The 22,137-nt window shown below is 46.4% G+C and overlaps 1 protein-coding gene across 5 annotated transcripts in view; it reads right to left on the bottom strand.

Moving 5' to 3' along the window:
* Window positions 1–22,137, bottom strand: part of LOC120955532 (beta-1-syntrophin) — a 100,108-nt gene that overhangs the window by 38,399 nt on the left and 39,572 nt on the right. For 4 of the 5 annotated variants that reach the window (XM_040376485.2, XM_040376490.2, XM_040376491.2 and 1 more), the window contains exons 3-5: window positions 19,156–19,757; window positions 12,025–12,445; window positions 11,144–11,378 (exon numbers count right to left, since the gene is read on the bottom strand). In XM_040376485.2, coding sequence (XP_040232419.2) covers window positions 11,144–11,378; window positions 12,025–12,445; window positions 19,156–19,370 — 871 coding nt within the window. In that variant the 5' untranslated portion in view covers window positions 19,371–19,757. The remainder of the gene's footprint in view (window positions 1–11,143; window positions 11,379–12,024; window positions 12,446–19,155; window positions 19,758–22,137) is intronic. The other variant, XM_040376486.2, reaches the window with a different exon arrangement.

The following is a 22,137-nucleotide window of genomic DNA, read 5'->3' as shown; positions in this document are numbered from 1 at the left end:
GAAGCACAGCTTTTCCAGGAGCGTTTTAGCAGGAATTCACTTACGTGCAATAACATGCCCAACCGGGATCTCGATGGAAGAGATTGTTCCAGGAACACCTGATCACTCCACTCTATTGGTGGTTTAGTGAACCGGTCCGGGGAACCCTAAAAGCACTGCCGATTTAGGAGGCAGAATCTTTCGTGTACAACAAATTATCCGATCTGCGTGCAGTTTCTCGCCTGTGCAGTTTCGGGTAAGTTTATAAGTGCCTTCATAAAAGCGATTTCCATCGAAACTACCTGGCGCTTTAGCGTGTTTCTATAAAGACTCTTTGATAGTCATGTCGTATAGATGGTGTGTCGCTTAGGATGGAATTTACTGCAAGCTCCTCTTGATATTCTTTTTTACATAATGCTCTTCTTCAGGGAGTAGAATTTCCCAATGCTCAGCATTAGCTTCTCGGATAGCAAATCAAATTTACATCGCTAATAATATTAAATTCTCATGAAAAACGGTATCAGATGTGGATCTACTCCCTGTTGAATTAGTATGAAAGAGTGATGAGTTCTAATAATTTGAAAATCTTTTGAAAAAACAGTTCTATGAACGAAAACAGCCGAACACATTTCCCCCGAAATCAGCACTCTGTTCATTTATGTGACCGCACCCTGCTTGAGATAAACTAATTTTACAATTCACCAAACATCGTTTGACACTTTGGAATCTGTTTCACAGATCACAAAAATCAAACGCCATGACCGGACGAATGCGGGCACAATCCCACTGTGTCTCGTGTTTACCCTTTGGTGTGTAGTAACAGTTGCGCTCAACTGTTCCAAAGCTTCCCAAGCGTTCGTTTCGTTTCTACCTCCGTGGAAGGCAATTAATTTTCTAGCTCATTTAAGTTTTATCGACCGGCACACGAACGGGCTCGCCTGCTTCTTGCCACTGGACGTCGGAGGGATCGGAGGGAAGCTTGAAATTTCGAACGAAAAATATTAAAATTTCTCAAACAAACGGTTCGATGATGAGGACGGTGATGATGATGGTTTGAGATTGTTACTTTTTGGGGATGGAATTCTTTGTTGTGGAGAAACTGAATTTGATTTTTATGAAGATGAGATTGCTTTGTTCCATGTTATTTGCAATATTGTGACAAGAATGAAGGACAGCGAAATGAAAAGTTTCGTTATCACTACAACATCGAAAGCATAAAGAAGTAATCTGCACCGAATTATCACGAACCGTTTCGATCTCTTTACTTACTACCAAAGCCTGCTGCTATTTGGATGATTCCCTCAAATTATCGCAACACCCTGGCCACCTCTGCCGGTGCCCATCTACCGTAGCACCTAAGTGTAGAGGTAAAATGTGGCTCGTCTGACTTGTGGCCGGAAGGTATTTGTTCGCTGCCAGTTTGCAACCGAGTGCCACTAATCAATCTTACTCCCCATGGCAAGGGATCCTACATGACTTTGGGATTGATTTTTCCAAACCCACCACCTGGGCCGGATGGACCGAGAAAGCCTTCTAGCCTTCTACCAAGTGATCGATGATGCTACACGAACCGAGCAGTCGAAAAGCAAGAAGCGCTTGGCATAGTTTTCATTTCTTCCCCGAAACTCATCAGCCTTTGGGAAGTGTGTGTGTGTGTTTGTGTGGCACTGCTACAACTGCTGTAGTGTTTGCGCGCTGTAACGGCGTGAAGTATGGTTTCTTGCCGAGGTGAACTAGCGTTACTTTAGCTAGCCGAAACCGAACTCGTTTGTCTCGAAGCTCCGTGCAGAGTAATCAATCAGCAAACAGCAAAGGTGCATCCGTATGGCCCGAGGGAAAGTATAATTAATTAGAGTGCAGTGTGCAGTTTTGCATGATAGTGCCTTGCAGGTTCAAAAAAGTGTAAGAAAGACATGAAAATACCACACAACCACGCAATTTCCAAACTCATTTCCAACCAAATGAACTATTCCTCAAACTTCAATCTGAAAGATATCCTTGTTTACTTATTTTCCTCGTGTAAGTAGTAAACGCTTTCCAAACATAATAATGAAGAGAAATAATGTCAAGAAGTTGTCCAAAACTATCACCAGGGCTACAAATTGACAGTTTTTCCTTACTTTCCCCACATCAGCATAACTCTCGGTTTATTTGCTGTGCCCTTTCCAGGAAGCATCACTGGACCGAAAAGATTAATGATTGCTGATGGACAGATAAACAAAGATATCAAGTCGTGATCGCTTCTTCTCCTTCCAGCGATGAAAAATGCCTTTCGAAGCGAATACAACATTCCGCACACCCACTGCTTCATGGCACTCCGCTTCTTTCTCTCTTCACACACACACAGACCACTCACCCCTGCACGAACAAATACACACTGATGGACAGACAGCCTAAGAAGGGCTGTCATGTACGAGTAGTGTGAATTTAATCACAGTTTCGCCTGTCCTCGTATGCAAGTGCTCGGAGTCATCGGTTCAAGCGGTCCTCTTCTCGGACCTAACGAAACAAGGCAACAGCAAAAAAAGCACTCCACCACTGGACTGTCCTTACTCTGCGTGTTTTCTCTCGCTCTCTCCTGTTAGATTTACCATTCATCCATCATTGGATAAAGGTTGGCTGTGATAGAATTAAAGATTTATGTACACGAGCGGCCGAGCAGCGCGGGCCATTCATCATGCCAAAACTGAAGATTTGCTCTCACTGGCAAGCGACAAAATGGCGGACCAGACCCAGACCGTCGTCGTGGTCGTCGTGGTGGTGGTCGTCTGGATGGTACAGCTTCGTCGTTGACAAAGTCTGTCCGGTGCAGCTTTCCGTCCCAGCAATGTGCAGTGAAGTGAATCAAAACGGTGCAATCGATACGTTGCCCTCCCTGTCTCTATTTGCTCAAGTACATTTTGAACTAATAGCTGCTGGAAGCGATCAGTGGCCTCGTTGGAATTGAAATAGGATGCATTGTGGTCGTTTTTTGTTTAATCACTGCAGCATAGGAACACTTTAAATCAAACAATGTTGTAGAATTATTTTGCTTTCTACTAAATAGAATACGTGACTGAAGGTACACTGTACAGGAATCTGTTCCGCGCACGCACACGTACCGAGTTTCTTCTTCGCAAAAAAAAAAATTTGCACATTTTCACCCCGAAAACCAACGATTGGCCAACCGCGGAGAGAAATAACGAAACGATGCCACAAAAACGTACACGAAGCAGTCCTTCGTTGGTTTCGAGGTGGAGGTGGTTACACTCCAACCACCAGGAAGACACGACTTTGCCTCATGCAAATCAGGGCCGGTACAGCGACCACCACCAACTTGGGTCTGCTTTTAATTTTAAGTGTCGTGTGCTATGTTTTATCGCAACTCGTCGTGGCGTATTCTTTTTTTTATGCGCTCTAACTGAAGAGCTGAGGATGCACGTTGCGTTAAAATTCGCCACAATGGCGCAGATTGTGTGCCGTAGCTTCCGGAAGCGGTTTTTTTCCAAAAGGGGAAAATGGAACAAGCGAAACAGCAACAACGGCGCTTTCCAGGCAATGGGGTTCTCTAACCATCAACGCTGAAGTGGCGGGATAGAAAACACACGCACGCACGGGTAGAAGGGATAGAAGGGGTAGATTGAAATTAAAATTTTCATTTATACGAAAAATTCTGCGGCTACGATGCATTTCTTCGCACACTTCCTTCGGGGAAGCGTGAAGTGCGCGACTTCCGGTCGCGGTGAGGGTTTGCATTAGAGAACAACTGCTCCCGCGCTCGCTTCGGTACGAATGAGAGATGGCAATTTTGGCTGTGCGATTGTTTACAGCGTTTTGTTGGGGCCATTTTGCTTGCGCACAAGCGTGTGCCACAGTTGCTTTACTAAAGCAAAATAGGATTTCGATGGCGCAGCAGTACAATTTGCAATAGAATCTTTCGCCCTTTCTGTGCAGTGCAGCAAAATTGGAAAGAAAACAAAGTGAGGGCGCGCGTTGGTACACCGAAAAAAAAAACTTAATTTTCACCCACCATTCAAAAGCGGTGCGATAAAGTGGGAAAACTTTGCACATCTTTCGTGCCGGCGCTTGTAATTATTTTTACGAGGACACTTTTGGTGTTCGCGAGGGTGCGGCAACGACGGCTATTGCGAGCAACTTTCTTGTGAAGATCTTTTCAAACTATTCTCGTGTCTCGTGTTGCTTGACAGAATTATGAACTTTATGTGTTGTACGTTGTAAATGGTTTCATTCTTTAACGGTGGGAAAAGTGTGTGTGTGTGTGGGTATTTGTAATGTTTCAATAGTGCAGCGGTTTAATATAATGTTTCCTGTTCTTTTGTGACATTAAACGAGGTTCTATTGATCAAAATTGTTTTGAGAGTTTGTCTTAGTACCAAACCACGCACCCATCCAGTACGTGATGCCAGCGCACAAGCGCAAACTTTACCGTTGTTCGACAGCTTTTGCTCGGATGGAAGTGATTTACGCGCTATCGGGACAAACAAAAAAACGCGTGCAGTGAGTGATAAAATGATTAATCTCCTTTGTCCACTTTCCTCCCAAGTGCCAGGACGGGAGTGAATGGACTTTCAGGAAATCGTGTCCCTGATGTCTCTTGAGAAATTGCGTACCACAATAAAAACAGTTTCTTGTTGGTCGGGAAGCTTCCAGGCTTGTGTTTTTATGTGTACTGATGGGAGTTTTTCCCTTCGTTCTTTGTTGTGTTGTTTCTTTAACCCATGAGTTAAAGGTGGTTGTTTTTAGGTTCGTCCAACGAACCGTCCAGGAACCTTCATAACGCTTCTGCATCCAGCTCGAACAGTATAGTGATGTAAGTGTTTTCCCCCTCTATCTCATAAGCACCACATACACACACACACACACATAGCCGGTGCTCCCGATTGTTTTTTCTTCCCTCTTCTCTGATCTGATGCGTCAGTGTATTTTTGTGAATGGTTTATTTTTTATTGTTCGGAATGCTTCGAAATGCGATTTTTATGAGCCACTGTGTACTTGCGTCCTTGTGTGGGTCGTTTTAGTGTCGTTCAAATTCCAGCTGCGGTGAGCCTTGCTTGTTGTTGTTGTTGTTGGACGGGCATGGACGTTGCCCTTTTTTGTGCGGTGTAAAGTTTTGCAAAACTCTACCGATCAGCCCGAAGGACAATGACTCGCCCCCGGGAGTACAAACTCCATTCCCTCCCATCGCAATGCCCGGGCACGATGCGTGGTTGGCCGGTGGATGACGCTTATTCTTTATTTGCTTCCATCTTTTCCAAAACCCCGGAAGGAAATAATGCGATGATAAATGGGTGCAGCAGAATGGTTTTATTATTTCCTGAATTATGCGGAATACTGCCCTCGCCTCTAGGGCCGGCCGCTTGGAATGTGACACACAGTTTCGCGGTGGGAGAAGAAAAGGCTTGTTGCCAATTTTTTGCCACTGAAAAATCCCATTCAATCCGTGTTCAGGGACGGTCAGAAAGAGCAAATGATCGTGATTTTTTGTCACCTAAGCGAAACATTTTCCTACGGCCGGTGCGAGAGCTGCCCCAGCGTCGGTGGGTAAAGCTGTTTGCCATGCAGTTAGCCCTTTGCAAAGAATGATAAAGATTGCAGGCCGATAAAAAGTGAGAATAAAGGTCGGTTTGGCTGGGGTTTTTTTTTGCGACGCTGGTGGCGATCATTTCCTGGCAATGGAGCGCCTTTTCTGGCGTTATCTGGCGTGTTTTTAGACGAGGGAAAAGGCTTTTATCTTATCCCCGATTCGAATGCGTCAAAGTTAGGTACGTTTTGCCAGTAAATGAGAAGCATAAATTTGAATTGCTTGAAGCAAACTTTTCCCGCTGTGTAATAAACGCTTAACTTCAGCCCACCTCATCGATCTGTTCCAACATTTCGTGCTCGGACGGATTTTCCGATCGATTGTTGTCATCTTTAATTTGTGAAACCAACGACACCGCCACCCTCTCGAACCCAAATCCGTTTTCAGTTACTTTTTATGGGCGAATAATTTACGACGGCATCGATAAGAAGCTTCCCCGGTTTTGGGGTGAACGTTCTCGGTAAGCTTGTAATGTGTGGTTCTCCTCTTCCTCCTCCTAGTCCCAAGCAACAACGAAGCTCCTTCGGTGCTCTGGCGTGTAACCCCTTACGATTGACTTCCGCTTTTCATTGTTGCTGTGCTCTCAGCGTCCTCTTCTCCCTCATAAAGCTCGACCCCATAAAATGCACTGTTTTATTGTAAGGTAATAAAATCACGGCACGGCATTTCGACCATCTTCATTGGCCTGGTGGGGCGGAGAAGGAGCAAAAGGGGTTGCGAAAGTCACAAAAGATATCTTTCGGGGCTTAGCGAAACTTTGCCGGTGCTTTGCGCAAGTTCGTCTAGTGGCACACCTGCTAACCGTTAGTAGAGGTCGATTGCTAAACATTTACGCAAATGGTCACCTTAACCTTACCGTTGAACCTCGCAGGTGTTGATGCGATTGTCACCGGACGTACGGACATCACGGTGCGCCGTGATAGAGGTTGCTGTGCGGTTGTATCATAACGCTGTGATGGCTAATGGTATCTGCTAACTACAAGACCGGTGTGTCCTGTGAATTGAATTTTCTGGACACGAAAAAACAAAAAACCTTCCCAAAAACCTGTTCGTTCTCTTACCATTCAGATCTTTTCTCGTTCTCGTAGTTCGTTTCTTAAGAACGTGAACGGCTACCCCGCACTCATCTGCCCAAGGTAGGAGGAGCTCAAATAATCTGGTAGAAAAAAAAAACACATGCCTTTTTATTGTACAACCGACTGGCGAGGAAAAATGCGTCCCCTTTATGCCACAGGAAACACCATTCGAAACTTCGAGCAGCTTCCACATACACACACACACACGGAACACACCACGAGGTGTCCCTAGAGAGCGACTGTATCATTTAGGGTCCATTTGTGTGGTCCATTTTGTAGCTTCAGCTCTTTGTGTGTGCGAATGGGAACAACATCAACGCAGAGAAAAAAGAACGAGCGGGTGGTACCGTTTGCCACTTAGCACTTGAAACCATTTCCGATTCCTCCATTCCTTTTCTCTTGCATCTTACCTTCCACTCCCTTCGGTCGTTTTATTCTGTCTGACTAAGAGCCCTCGGAGAAGGTTTTACCAATGATTTTCCCGAAATCCCGTTACCCCACACATACCACACACACACGCAGCAGCAGGAGGAGGGATTGATTCAATTTGGTCACCTGCGTCCCCTCTCCTGCGTTCGCACGCTCGAAGCAGGAAGGATAACAACTTCCGGGTTTCGGCGCTGTGCGTCCCTAAAGAGGCATTCCGACACTCAGCAACACTCATTTGATTCGATGCTCGGAGCCGGAAGGAGCCGGCCGTGTTTAGGAGGGCCATTCTGTGCAAAACTACTACCGTCCGCTATCATTACTTTTTTACACTCTTTTGCCCCGCCGGCCGGAAGCACACTCATGCTCGGTCTCATTCGTTAGTGGATTTTATTTGTTTATTTAACCTAGAAACGGGCTGCTCGGTCCTATGTATGCGTATTTTTATCCACACAAACAGCCGCCACTACACAGAATCCATTACGCTTCGGGAATTGTGCCACCGAACGCAGCGCGGCTACGCAACCAAAGGGATAAAAGGATAACCACATTTGCTGCCACGACGCGCTTTTTTTTGTTTTGTGTTTGCCTTTGTCTTCTCACCACACCTCGCTAAGTGAAACATCAGCTCGATCTAGAAATCGTTGGCGCTTTTCCGCCCACTCCCTTGCTGGACGATTGAATGGTATCGGAGTGGATGCGCAAGTGAGCGCCGCGTTGCAATCGAACCAATGTCAGCGGGTCAGGGTACTTTAAAAGCATCCCTCTTGGGTGATTGTTTGCCAAGGGAACAGCCCCCGTTTTGAGGATGTCGCCCGCTACTGACACTTTGTCACACTATGGACGCACACACACCTACACACACTGATGCAACCCTTTTGCGTGCGATCGCTCCCTTTCGCCTGGGCGGGAAAGAAAGTAGCTCGTTAGGAAGCAATTATCGGATTAGCTTAATTAACCTCCCACATGTTGACCTTTTTTGCCGTCATTTTCCCTCTCGTCTATTTGCCACCCGCGACCGGAACAGATAATGGTAGGCAATGATGCGCGCGCGTATGTGTGACTACAGCATGAATGTTCCAAGGTGGATCGTTCGTCGCATCCGGTCATCCACCATTAGCAATCCATTCGGGTGTAATCAATTTGCGTTTGCACCCAGAAGCAGCTGATTCCTGTGGTAGCAAATGCGGAGGGAAAGGGTGTTCCGGGAAGAGACACTCAGGAATAAGTGTTTGATGGGATAAAAGATGATAGAGCCAATAGAGAGCGGCAGCGGTTGAAGGCTAATGATTAAAAAACGCAGTTGTTTTTTGCTAGATTGCACGCATCCGTGGATGCAGCGATTGGGAACAAGTACAGGTGTCATCGATTTTTCTTGTCATGATGGATAATTTCTCTTGAAAATCCATAAAAACTTAAAAGGAAAATGAGCATGAGCAGTTAATTTTAAAGTCTAAAATAAAGCACAAAATAATAGGCTTGGTTTTCTCGGTTTCTTTCCCTTTGGTCCTGAACCTGAACCCTCATCCCATTTTGTTGCTGGACGTAGAAAAATGTTAGCGTGATTAAATTCGCGTTACCATTGCATTTCTTTAGTTCTGCTACTTTTTGTGGCATTTTTTTACGTTTCAATTTAGCTTCTCGGTTCCCCTCTACACAACTTACAACCTTCTCGGGAAGCGCCCATGGCATTTCTTGCTAGCAGGAGAAGCAGGGCTTGTGGTTAATTCTAGACCTGCAAATTTATTACGGTCACCATAATATTCGCCTCCAGCGCCACACCAGACTGGTGTGGGAAAATGAGAACATTTGGTCACGTCTGTGGCTAACTGTTGAACTCCTTAAGAAATGCGCCGGCACGAGGTGTCACCATGTTCTAAAGCAATATTTCCATTCCCCCCCGAAAAGCTGGGACAGGCCGTTCGCCTTTCACGACCTCCCGTAAGGTCGCTAGGTGCCACGGTCTCTGGTACCGAAGGAAAGTGCCCCAAAACCGCAAATTAATGTTTCAATTCTGTCGACATTTTAATTTCGCCCCGACGTGACGAGTCGGCCTGCCGTGACAGTGCGTGTGACCAGCGATGTGGTTTTTCGGAAATGTAATCTTCTTCACCAAAGACCGGAGGTGTGGTGGTTGTTTCTGGTGCGTATGTTACGGTGGTGGTTTAATTTGGTGGTATTGTAAATTGCTTTCCGACTGTAGCACTGATTACGTGGATATGTTGTTTGACAAAAAAGGTTGACTTTGTGAGAGAAATATTAATGACTCTGCTTAAAGCAGAGATTTAGAGGATCGAATATGACTGGTTAAACGTTAATAGAATAATATACTGTAAAAAACGTTGAAATATCCCCAATATCATAAATCGTAAATAATATTAAATAATTTCCTTCAAGCAAAACGCATATGCAACTGAACCACCATGCGCCTCCATCGCTCCGGCAGCTAAACCGATTTCTCTTAATGTTTTCGCCTTCTTCACTCAACTAATGAGTTGCCACAGCACGCACCAAACTCAAGCAACGTTATAATCTACCGTGATGGTATTTATTGCACGCAGAAGCGTCCGCTACAATGCTTTAGCGGGGGAAAAGGCACGATCCGAGCAACGATGTTTCCATCGTTGAATGGAACAAACATGAAGGGTAGAAGAAAAAACAGAACGCAAATACAAATACAGCCTGTCACTAGCAATAAAAATGGCTCTCCGTGCTTGGCAAGCTACCGAGTGAAAAGAGTCGCTGCAGGAGGAAAATATATCGAAGCAACTAAAATATGAAGTGAAGGCAGCACCGGTCGCTCAACTGTTGGCCTCTGTTTTTGCTCGGATTGGAATAGAGCCGAGTAAAAACAAACAAAGCCAAATGCATCCTTAATCAGCAGGCTAGCGCTGTTGACGGGCGAAACGTTTGCCGTGTGCCGCCTTGTGCAGCTTATCCTCTCGATGTTTTCCTTCTCGGAGATATTGAATTGTTTTGTTTTCATCTCAAGTGTGTTCCTGATGCTCTCACGCACTTTTTAGAACCAATCTAGAAGAACAAATAGACAGCGGCAGAAAAAAAAAGATCGACCTGCCAAGCAATGCGCTTGTTTCGCGCAAAAGTGCACACTCTCATTACCTATTCCGGTTGTGTAGCCACACGGTCGTTCTTATAAATCATGAACCCAATTTCAATGCCACTCATCCTGCCAATGTGTTCACGTATCGCACGCGCATTCGAGGAAGATGCGTGCCATTGCTATTCGATTTTTTCCGTGTTGTCTTTCTGCTTCGTGTCGCTTTGTAAGACAGGTTTTTAACAAACGCGCCGTGCATACACACAGACGCGTTGTTACATGAAGGCATATTTCCAATTCCCATTCTGTCATACACAGCTCGGCTACGCTGTGTGGTTGGTGGTCTCGGTTTGCGCTGTGCTGCTCGCCCGGCTCGACAAGACAAAGGAGCAGCCAGTACATGACGTTTGAATTATGCAATCCGTGTGTCTGTTTGGTTGGAGTTTCTACTCTTATTACGTACCACACATTTATGCCACCCGGATATGAAGCGACAGGAAGTGCGTGCGTGCGTACACACACACAATCGAGCCAACGAAATGGAGTGTTGTTTTGTTCGCATTCGGCTGTGCAATCGAACGTGCAAAAACGCGCAAAAAGCCCCTAAATGTAGGCAATGCGCTTTACAACTTCTTTTCGCAATTTTCGACTGGTACATCGTGACTATTTTCACTGTTGTTTCGAAGGCATTCGTGTTCAAATCCAAATAATAACTTACTTTAAAGGCTTTTCTAACGGTGAAACACTGAGTTTTCGTTTATTGAAAAGAGTCTTTGAAATTTTCCATCAACTTCGAATGGGGTTTGACCTAAGCGGCTTACGAAGCTGCTCCATAACACCGAGGGCTGCCGCCCTGTCAAAACAAATACGCCCACCAGCCCGTGTTGTGCAATCACTTTGAACGGGTCGTATCCTGAACGGAGACATTTCAACATCCGGCCAACCTCCCGGGTGGTGCCACATCCGGGTTGAGGGTGTGAAAGAAAATACGACAAATCAAGCCTTACAATCGATTCTTCTTACCTTCGAGATCGACCACCCGGCCGGCCCGTTTGAGCGCCCGGACCGCCTCCTCGTGCGTCGCGTCCCGCAGATCCTCCCCATTGACGGACAGGATGGCGTCACCGACGTACAGGCCTTTCGCGTTGTCTGCCGCCATGCCGCGGAATATTTTCGAAATGAGTATCGGCATCCGGTTTTCGCGCCCGCCCTTGATCGAGATGCCGAGACCGTTGTTGTCCGATTTGATGACACGAACCTGGGTTTGGGGATAAGTAGAACAGTAATTGAATTAGTGGCCACTGTTTGATGTGTTTGCAATAATATTTCAACCTATTCGGTGAATTGGTTGTCCCTAGAAGCTTCAATCGATTTAAACAATAATTGCGGCACGCGTGTCCTAACGTGTTATGTGTCAATTTCCAAGATGCTACAGCGTAATAATTTGTAATATACAAAATGTGTGCTATTCAACAAGTTCCTGTAAACGTTCAACCTACATAGCAAATATACAAATGTAATCACCTTTCTCCGAACTACTCCCATCTACAGACGTCGTGTGCGACTAATGTCAAAATTGTGTTCACACTCTCTGAAATTGCAACGAGTCCATCGCGGTTGTGAAATTCCAAATCCATCCATCGCTCTCGCCCACATTGGTCCATCACTTTTGCCCAGAAAACATTGGCCGAAATATTTACGTACTCTTTGCCGCGCATCGTCTGCACCCCCGGAGCACACGAAGCTAACCCACATAGCGGCCTGACGGTATGTGGCCTGACAATTGGCCAAATTGACATCGAGCGAACTCCGGGGTTTCCAGAGCGCGACCCACAAACAAACTGCCTCCTATTCTTGCCCCCGTCCCTCCATCTAACCCTCTCCAAAGCTACGGTTCTACTCACATGTCGCTTCTGGTTTGCCACCGAGTCGGGCACGTCACAGATCTCGGCGATGCCGTTGTCGATGCTGTTGTTGTTGCTGTTGTGGTTGTTGTTGGCGCCCGGTCCGTTGCTGTGGGTGTTGCCGTTAGTGCCGTTCGTGCTGCTCGCATTGCTGGTGCCGGTGCCGTTGCTATTACCGCCCCCGCTGCCACTGTTGTTGTTGAGGAAATTATCGCCATTTAAGCCGCCACTGCCCGGGCCCGGCACCCCCGTCCCCGGCGCGACCCCGTTCGGTAGACTGACGCTGCCGTTCGATGTCAGCGGCGTGGATGCGTTCAGGCCGGTGCTCAGGTTTTCCGACGAGTGGATCGATGGCCCGGAAGCGCCCGCCGACGACGGTTGGGAGGAGTTGTTCGAGCCATTGTTACCACTGTGGTTGCTCCTGGTGAAACAGAACAGGAGAGATAGAGAGAGAGAGAGAGAGGGAAAGAGATTTGTGAGTACGCACAATGAATGAGTGTAAGGAGAGGTGCCATAAGCTGTTTCGATTTGTTTGAATCTGGGAATGCGGGAGGGAAAAAAGCATTGCCAGATAGGAGACGAGGCAGGAAATCGACCGGCAACGAATATCTTCCTGATAGTTTGTACCTATTCGCTGCAACTATTCGGAACAATAATCGGAAGCGGTCGAATCTACGCGGCAAGCATCGAGATCGGTCGCGCATTGTTGTGGTTGAAATCGGGTTTCTTTTCAGGTTCATCGTGCAGCGATTTTCATGAGCGAGAAGAATAATCAATCAATTTTCGATAGGTTATGAACAGCGCCGTTATGCGATAAATTGAAACAGCAATCACATTGTCTGTACTGTACCGATACTGGATGGAAAGCAGTATAGGTGGTATCAAATATGTATCAATTTGGTTTCGCCATCGGCAGTCGCTGTGCAAACGGCGGGGCACAAATGGAATTCACCGACCGCAGCGGAATGGCATCACAACGTCTTCAAGCGGCAGATAGTTTTCATCAATTACTAGGAAAACTTTCCCGCACTTACGGAGGGAAAAGGCTTCGATTGGAAAGGTTTAAACACCGAGGGAAAGGGGAGTGTGAGTGAAAACATTTGCTGGCAGTGTTTGTACAACTGAACTGCATTTAGCTGGATGCTCTTGTTGCTAATGCTTCCATCCGGTGCACCTCTTACGAAGTTGTGTCGAACAACGAGGAGGTGGGATCCAATTATTTTCATTTCAGGGAAAGTTTACACGAACCATTTTCTTCTTCCTTCGCACTGGAGAAGCTCTAAGCACCAAACGCCCTTGAAAGATTCTTCGTGCCAAGTAATGATTATTTCATATGTTTCGTGTGTTGAGCTGTTTTGCTTTTGTTCAGAAAATGATGTAACATTACATCATTGCGCAAAACATCGATGATTCATTTTGAGTTAATTATTCAATTGCATCAGCCAACCTAACGATATATTTGTGACGAAGAAGGAGATACCTAACGCTGCTAGTGAGCGTACCTAAAAGCCTTTTAATGTTCAGCACTGTCGTCTGCTTACTGGATACAGCTTTACCTATTTAATATTCAGTACTCCCCACAACGATCGGAAAGCTTCGCAGCAAAACCACTTCAAGAAACTCTGCTTAGCGGAAAATCCCCGAAAAGAAAATGGTTTCCCTAATTTATCCCCAATTTCGTACATCGCACCGCCACCGGTAGATGAGGCGTGAACTTCCCCATGGTCGACAGTTCCTAGTAACGCTGTCGATAGAACCACCACCAACCAACGCCCTTCCCTCTGGATGATCCGCCATCGGTCGACAAACTTTCTCGGGCCAAGAGCCCGCAGAGTATGTGATAATTTCGCCGAAGAAAGTGGCGTTAAGGGGAGGATGGGCTGCAGCAGCTGAGGATTAATGGGACACGACTTGGGTGTTTAAGAAAGGTTTCCTCTGGATCGAACTTGTGTGGGATTTCCGTTGATGAGGTGGAAAAGGTTTTGTTCGCAAATTTTCGCCACCGTCATCATCATCGCCCCTTGGCCGACGAGAGCGGACGAGCGGGGGATTCCGGGTATATGTGGGCTATATTCCTCAAAGCAGATCAAACAAAATTCCAACATAATAAATCGATGATTACATTTATTTTCCATTCAAATTGAAAGGATTGAATTAAAGGATTTAGTTTGTCGCGTGTTTTTTTGTAGAAAACAGTGCAACATATTAAATCAATAACCCGAATGGAACCCCAATTCCTGGGAATGTAATGTAGGCCACGGTGAAGAAATTCAAAATGTTAATGCCCCTGTATAAATTCCTATGTAATCATCGCCTTCTAGGACGGTCAGACCCGGAGAAAAGGAAACCCGGAGGTTCGACTATGGTAAATATGGTACGAAAATTCACATTCCTGTCCCGTCGCTCGTCTTGCTCGCTCGCGCAAAAGAGACACCCGGCTGGCTGGCGTGCACGATTCAATTAATTTGCCCGCAAAACGTGTTGCTCTGGGCGGAAAATTGATTAGTGACGGTAATTATTTATTAATCTTCCCTTCCCATTGCTGTTTCGCGCGCCCGTTAGCGTGGCCCATTGCGAGTGCTATTTTCACGGCATGTTTCATGATGACTATGGCTCAATTAGTGCTGCTAGCTGCTAAAACACACACACACACACTCGTGGCTGTAACAGTGTGTGAGTGTGCATGTTGGGCTATCCAGGGAAGAGGGAAAATTATGCGTGATTAGCGATGGGAGGCACATACGCGTCCGGACGCATGTGTGCTGGCGAACACATCGCCATTCCGCCTCCGTCCCGGTTTTGCGCATCAAGATTGGGCGCGCGAGATGCCACGTGCTGCACGAGACATTTCTTCGCAGGCTCGCGAGTAGCGTGGGTCGGGGGAGGAACTAATGCTCTGGACAACTTCCGCCGCTCGTCGCAAACTTGATTAACATCTATATTTATCCACGACGGTTCCGATGGGTGCGCCCAATGCTCCCCGGAGGGTTCTACTTCGGGTGTAATGAAATGGCCTGGACAGTGGGTCGGTAGGAAATGAGCCACGGAAAATGTGCGAACGGATGACGCAGGCACGTGGGCAGCGGAAAAAAGAACCAGAAGCCACGCCGGACAAAGCACATCCTCGTGGCTTTGCTCAAATGAAAACGTGACTAGGTTGTAGTGGATTATAGGTAAATAATCTTCTACCTGATCGTTCCCACATATGTCACAAACTTGTTTTTGCATTCATTTGTTCTCTCTCTCTCTCTCTCTCTCTATCTCTCTCTCTCTCTCTCTCTCTCTCTCTCTCTCTCTCTTTCTCCTGAATCAAATTAAGAACGTGTGTCCGAACTCGATGAAGTGTGACTTTGGTCGTCGGAAAAACGTGGTCGGAATTCTGTTCGACATTCATTTGCTGCGTGTGGTTTACCCATCTGGAAGCGTTGCTTCTATCTTGCTGGTTTGCTGGATGTCGGTTTTGCGAAAAGGTGATGATATAATCCCCCCTGAGCATCGATAATGGTGGTCGAATGAATCGCCACAGGTTAGTTAATTCCTCAATGAATATTCACTTGCACTCGTTTATTAATAGGGCACGATTATCATTGATGTGCACCGGTTGAATTGATTTCAGCTCGTTCGCGATCAGCAATCGGTAGCTGATTGATAAAAACCGTTTCACGGTTGCATAAAATAAGTATTAAAATCAATTTTTATTAAATATAATATTACGGTTTTGTCCAATACTCCCATCCACTACACTACACTTCCCCGGCGCCTATCGGTGCAGAAAACAAATGCATGCAGCCTTATCGCACGCAACCCAAGCGGTGATAAATTTTACGCCAAATTTCAAACCGCTCTCACACATTTTATTAGCCATTAGTTTCAATTACCTTCAATTTTCCGTCTCGTTCCCGGGGTGAAGGTGTCGTGGCGTGGCCCGGTGGGCCGGATGGGGCTGCTGCAAATTGGCCTGCATCCTTTATTTGCTGTTCGGGCAAATCCGGTTGGCCCCGGAGAACCGTTCGATTCATTAAAACGAACCACCAGTCATCCCACACCGGTTTGAAGTACCCATTTTCTTTTGCGGAGAGCCATTTATCGCCACCCGCCCCTTCATTTTGTCCCTAGACTTTGGTATCAAAATCGACAACAAAAGACGTACGACGCCACCATCGTCGAGTCGTTTGAAGCCCGGAAATGTCATCCATACATTAGCTTCCGAGGCCTCTCGTGAGCTGAAGCTGTGGTTTTCGTAAATGGCTACCATAATTGCTTACCGCATGCGCACGAAACCGAACGGAGCAGCAATGGTGACGGACCGTTTTAACGGCGTATCCGTCGGCCGAAACCTTTTTCCTATTAGAAGAAGTACATGGAGCCGGGAAATCGGGTGGGACGGATGAAAAAAAAAAACAAGCTTAGAAATTGGCCGAATTGGTGTGTGTACGGCCCACCATCCGAGTGCTTTAATATATTCGAACAATTTCGCTTGCCACCCGTCGCACACACCCATCCAAGTATCCTGCGCCTGCTTCGTGGACGCGCGCTTTCTTCGGCAACGACGGGATGTGGTTTATTGGGTCATTTCGAGAAGGAAACACCTGGCAACGATGCTTTAACGGTGGGTTTATAGAGCACTGCTATAATGCGTTGTGCCGGTGTTTGTGTGCGTGTCGGTAAATGAAAACCTGATAGGAACCTGTTTACCTTGATGGGCTGGAAGCTTGGAATGGAGCCGAAATATCAATTTAAAGCACTTGGAAGGTGAAATTGCCCCATAAAAAAGTGCGTTGGTTGCGTTTAATGAAGCTTGCCGAGTTCCTTCATTCCGCGAAAGTGTCTATACTATTCATGTTCTTTACCAAAAAAAAGTTGGCTGGTTTCAAGTTCGTCCGGTGTAGCAATGTCAAACCTGAGCATATTTCCCTCAGTATTGTCAGCTGATTTGGTCGTTACTGCCTGTTTCATGTGCACATCCCACAAGTTTGGTGTGTAGCTTTCAATCTGAGCTTTTCGTTTCATCTCTAGCACGTGGAAAACAAAATGGAGCATCAATAAACCGATTGCGTTTCCGATTCGTTCCCCCGAAAACCACAATTCATGATGCAAATCGACCAGGACACATGGACCACCCGCAAAAAACAAGGTGGACCTTCCTGCATTAACACACGACATACACCCAAACCCTTTGATAGAATGTGTGTGCGTGTGTGTGTTTGTGGGTAGGTGGAGCAAGAAACCGGCTCCGAATTCGATTGCACAACACAACACAGACCGCAATCTACGCAATCGCATGTGGTACAAGCTTCTGGCCAAACTTCAAAACCAACAGTCTCCACAAAAGCTTTTTTCTCCCACACACACAAACACTTGCTGTTGAAAAACCGCACTCGATCTTTCGGATCGGAAAATCAAAACACTGTCCCACCGGTCGTAGTGCACCGGTATTGCTGCTCGTGGATGTGTCCTTTACGGTCGTCTGATGGCCACAAGAACGGAACATGCGGCAGACAGAATCCGTTCATCCACGGCCAGCATCCGTTGGCCGTCGACAGTGGCTGGGATCAACACTCCGGGAGCCAGTGGTTCGGCCGGGAGTGTCTGGTGAAGCATTAATTAAACCGGGCTCGTTCTCGCAACGAGCGACGGCCGCCAGCCAGCCCGGTATCACACGTTCGTGTAGTGCTTCAATTTTTATTCCACCTAGCTTGCCCCGGACAAACACGCTCAATTTTTGGTTTCCATCAGCTCGATTGAGAACAACGTTCCTCCGGCTCCGGCCGGGGATGTTTGTTTCAACGCGCGTGGCGAGACACTTCGGCGCGGCGCTAGAGACGACCGACCGGTAGGACGGATTTTTTGTTCATCCCACCAGTGTTGTATCGCGCTCTCGCTTGTGTTGCCGGTCTGTGGACTACCTAATTTCACCATTTCCGGCCACTTTCCTAGCAGCTCCCCACGTGTGTGCCTTTTTTCAGGTAAATGGAAATTGTATCGTCACTAACCGATTGCTGATTGCTAACCGGGAAAAAAATCAAGTGTACATAACAAAAAAGGTTTAAAATCAATAACAAATCACGCACGGGGAAATAACCATTCAAAATACGCTTTCTATTCTACTACGATTACCAACGACGACAGAAGCTCATTGACCAGCTGCAGGACGCTATAAAGTACATATTTTAATCATCAATATCATTACAAATTGATGATCGTTGCTATTCCGTATTCGCAGATCTCGCGGATAAACCCAATCAACCAAACAGCTTTCCTCTCTACCGCTGGATCGCACCCGCTCGATTGCATTTGCATGCATTGCATTTTTATCTGTACATCAAATTTAATTGACCATACGTCGACATTATTTCACTTGACCCGATCGCTCCTAGCGCGTGTACAGAAGGGAATAATGCACCGCCCGACTGCGGAGCGTCGAAACAGGATGTGGTTGGCCACATTAATAAATTCGATATCAATCAGTCAATCATGAACCGCGCGATTGAAGCGAAAGGGAAACACACCCCCCTTCGACGGGCAGCGTCTGTGGCGCATGGTGGTTGTGATGGAGGTAGTGGTGGTGGTGGTGGTGGTGGTGTGCGTATTAAACACGTACACATCGCAGCTGGTGCCAAAGCCGTCCTTTGCAGCACTGCAGCGCGCAATGGTGGAAGTGTGTTTGAATTGGTTAAGTAATGTTTGCGTGCAAAAATACAACGACAAACACTCGCGTTTGTCCGCTTTCCACAGTGAGGGCAGGAAGCATAATGAGCAGATTGGTGTAATTATTTGTTGACCATTATAAAAATCGATAACATGCGCTCAACCTGCGCTACGCGGATGGTACGCGGACGGTACGAATTTAATACTGCTAAAGCATCTACAAACGATGATGATTTTCCCTTTTTAACGAAGCGATATCAAATGAAAGAACAATTAAATAAATTTATTTAATGAGTATGACCGCTTTTCCAAATGTGCAATGAATTATGCTTATAATAGAAGTGATATCATGTGCTTCCCAGTCCGAATCTGAATCCCGCTCCAATCGAAAATGTTAATTAAGCACAAATTTGATGATGAAAAAGAGCGGGGATGAACGGCTCTTGAAAAGAAAAGGCTTGGCTTTCGTTCCCTTGTACCTACCCTAACGTGCCGTTCAGTGTGGTAGAGTGATCGATCGGTTCGCAGGCTTCGTCCAGGCTGACGGAAATGTACTCCGTTTCCAGGCTGACCGACACCCGGTACCAGGCGCCCCGTACCCGCGTCTCCAGGATGCCGCTCCGGACGCCCGGGCCGCCCGCCACCACGATCGAGGCCGATCCCGGGCTGTTTCGACTGATGGTACCCGATTCCACCATGGTGCGAGGCTTTCAAAATTGCTTCCACTTGGAACCGGCTTGAGCCGACCCCACCCTCCTACTGCCGCACCCCTCTCTTTTGGAAGAAAACGGTGACCGATGCGGGATTAAATCGGCCTCTATGTTTTTTGTTTCTCCAGCTGGGCTCCCGAATGCTCTCAAATCACTTTTCTCGATAATTTCTCGCTTTGAAGTGCAGGGTGTAGGTGGATGTTGGGATTTTTTTTTTCGCACTTTCTTTCTCTCACACCTGTTCCTGTATCGGGTGTTAGTATCGTGTTTCGCCTGCTGCTAACGATACCCCAATGCGGGCAGTCTCCGATAGGTCATGATGAAATTTTCGAACAGCAGCTCGCTTAGTATCCCGATCGAATGTTGCTGCTGCGGCTGTTGAAGAAAGGGAAAAGCATAAAGGAGGAAAATTATTTTCGGGTAAAAACCTTTGTACTAGCTTCGTGGAAAAGTATGTATTTTGTTTCTTCTTGCTGGTTCGAATATTTCCGTATATTCATTGTAAAAATAAAAACGCTTAACGCAATAGTTCTTCTCGCATATTCTACAATTTAACGTTAAAATAAAGAAATAAGTGTCTCGAGAGGGCTTTTCCTATGCTGCTACATAAGCCTTCTTTAACAAACCTCGTCGCTCTCCAACCTGTCTGTCAAGAGCCCTCTCAGAAAATGCTTACTAAAATAGGAATGCAGAATGCCCTAAAAGAGATGATGTCTTTTAAATATTATCCAAAGGTCGCCGTTGCTAAGCTCGAAGCTCATCATAATTTCCCACCGGCTGGCACTGAGTCACGCTGCTGTCCCGTCGAGGAAATATGGGGGAAAAACAACACCGTTGAGTAAACATTTTCCCTTCAAACGCACCATGGTTCATCGTCGCGGAAGAAAAGTGGAAGAAAAAGTACAAAGCGAATAATTCCGGGGATGACACTTGAGCCGGCTTTTCCTGAAGTGTGTTCCGTTGCTGCCCAAAACTCGTCAGCAGCAGCAGCGGACTGAGAAGGACCGATGTTATTTTTTTCTTTATTTCCTTCTTCTTCTTCTGTTACTTCCCAGCTGTTCTGTTACCTTTCACTTTGTGCACAAACTTTCACCCTCATAAGCACTCGACAGCAAGGCTCACAGCTTTTCTCAAACCTTTGGTTCATTCTCGGCAGGGTGCGAATGATGGCGCATTTCTTAAAATGAATCACGAAACGAAAGTGCGCACCATTGCTGAACGACTTTCGGGACTTCGGCAAAAGCTTTCTTCCGCCGATATGACGTTTTTGGTGCGCGTGCGAAAGTTTTTTTTATCCAAAAAACAAAACAAAAAATGGGGAAAACTTTTGTGGTTGGTCGCGGGATTATCCGTTCGTCTCGGTGAAGCAAAAAACACCCCGGCCAAAACAGTAATGTGAAATTATGATAATTGAAACTTTTCCTAAACCGAGCACAAACCAACTGAGCGGCAAACTAAAAGGATAAAGCGGTTGGGGGTAGTAAACCGTTCCGCTGGAAGGTTTTGTTCTTGAATAAATTCAACATAAACTATGGCGGAACAAAACCTCTCCCTCGATCCCGGGGAACGCGCTTAGCACGGTCTATGTCAAGGACACGCCGGGGCGCAGAATAATCATGCACAAATACGCAATTTTGTGCTGCACAGGCGGGCAGCACACCTGCAAGAAAACTTTCCTCGTTGTGTGTGTGTGTCTGTGTGTGTCCTGTGGACGGCGAAACCTTTTGACTTTCTGCTCAGTTGTTTTATGCGCCGCACCTTGCCGGTTGAGTCCTCCAGTTCGCGGCGGATTTTAGTCCGGGAGCAGCAGCGGGGGAAATGGGTTGGCTTGTTGCCTTTCTTCTTGTGAATCCACGTCAAGTGGGACTGCTTTTTGTGGATTTCATCTTTAAAGCATCGCGCAAACGAGCACTCTATACAGAGGAATGGCTTGTACCAAGCAGCAAGCTTAAGAGTTTTGGTCTTTGGGAAACTTGTTTGCTCGGGAAAAAGTGCGGAAAAAAGCTCATCTCCCGCTTTTTGAAACGCGCAGAATATTAAACAGCTCGATAGAATACATTCAGCCTTTGTGCGATGAAGTAAAGGCTTACTTGAATCGCTTTGAAATGTATCAAGTATTCTTGCCTTTGGACTACACAGATACTGAATTGTCTTTACTCCCTTTGCCGAAGATGGAAAGGTTGGATTATCTATTTTATTATCATTAATGATGCTCATTGTAGTTGAATAGCTTTGAGAAGGGATGTAACATATTTCCATAAGAAAAGCATTACGTACTGCTTACCCCGCTTACCTCCAGGTGCGAGAGTGATTAATGTGTACGAATGTGGCGGAAAAATCCAACTCTCCCAAAACTAGACCTCTATTTGTCCTCAATAAGCTGCCACCTTTCCTGACCAAACTAAGAGGCGGAAAATTCCAACCGTACCGATGGGGAACCTGACACAAAAATTGATTACCGATTTCTGCCCGTCCTAACCAGACACACTCACTTTCTCCACGTGTGCCGCATTCCGGCATGAGTGGTTGTGTCGGTCAGTCATTCATTTCGGAAATTTGTGGCATTTGTCGTGTAGGTTGTGAAGCATTTCGCTATTTGTACGATTTTCGGACCATTTTTTGTTGAATTACCAATTCCTCCTCCCTTTCCACAGTGCGATGAGTACGATGAGATGGTCGAACAACTCGTACATGGACGATGGACAGTATGTTTGTTCAGGACTAGGCAAGCTTACTATGGAATTAGAGCGAGTGG

Source organism: Anopheles coluzzii, chromosome 3 (assembly GCF_943734685.1).
Source record: "Anopheles coluzzii chromosome 3, AcolN3, whole genome shotgun sequence".
Taxonomy (NCBI): Eukaryota; Metazoa; Arthropoda; class Insecta; order Diptera; family Culicidae; genus Anopheles; species Anopheles coluzzii.
The sequence above is the reverse complement of the archived record's forward strand: the minus strand, read 5'-3'. Positions and strand labels throughout refer to the sequence as shown.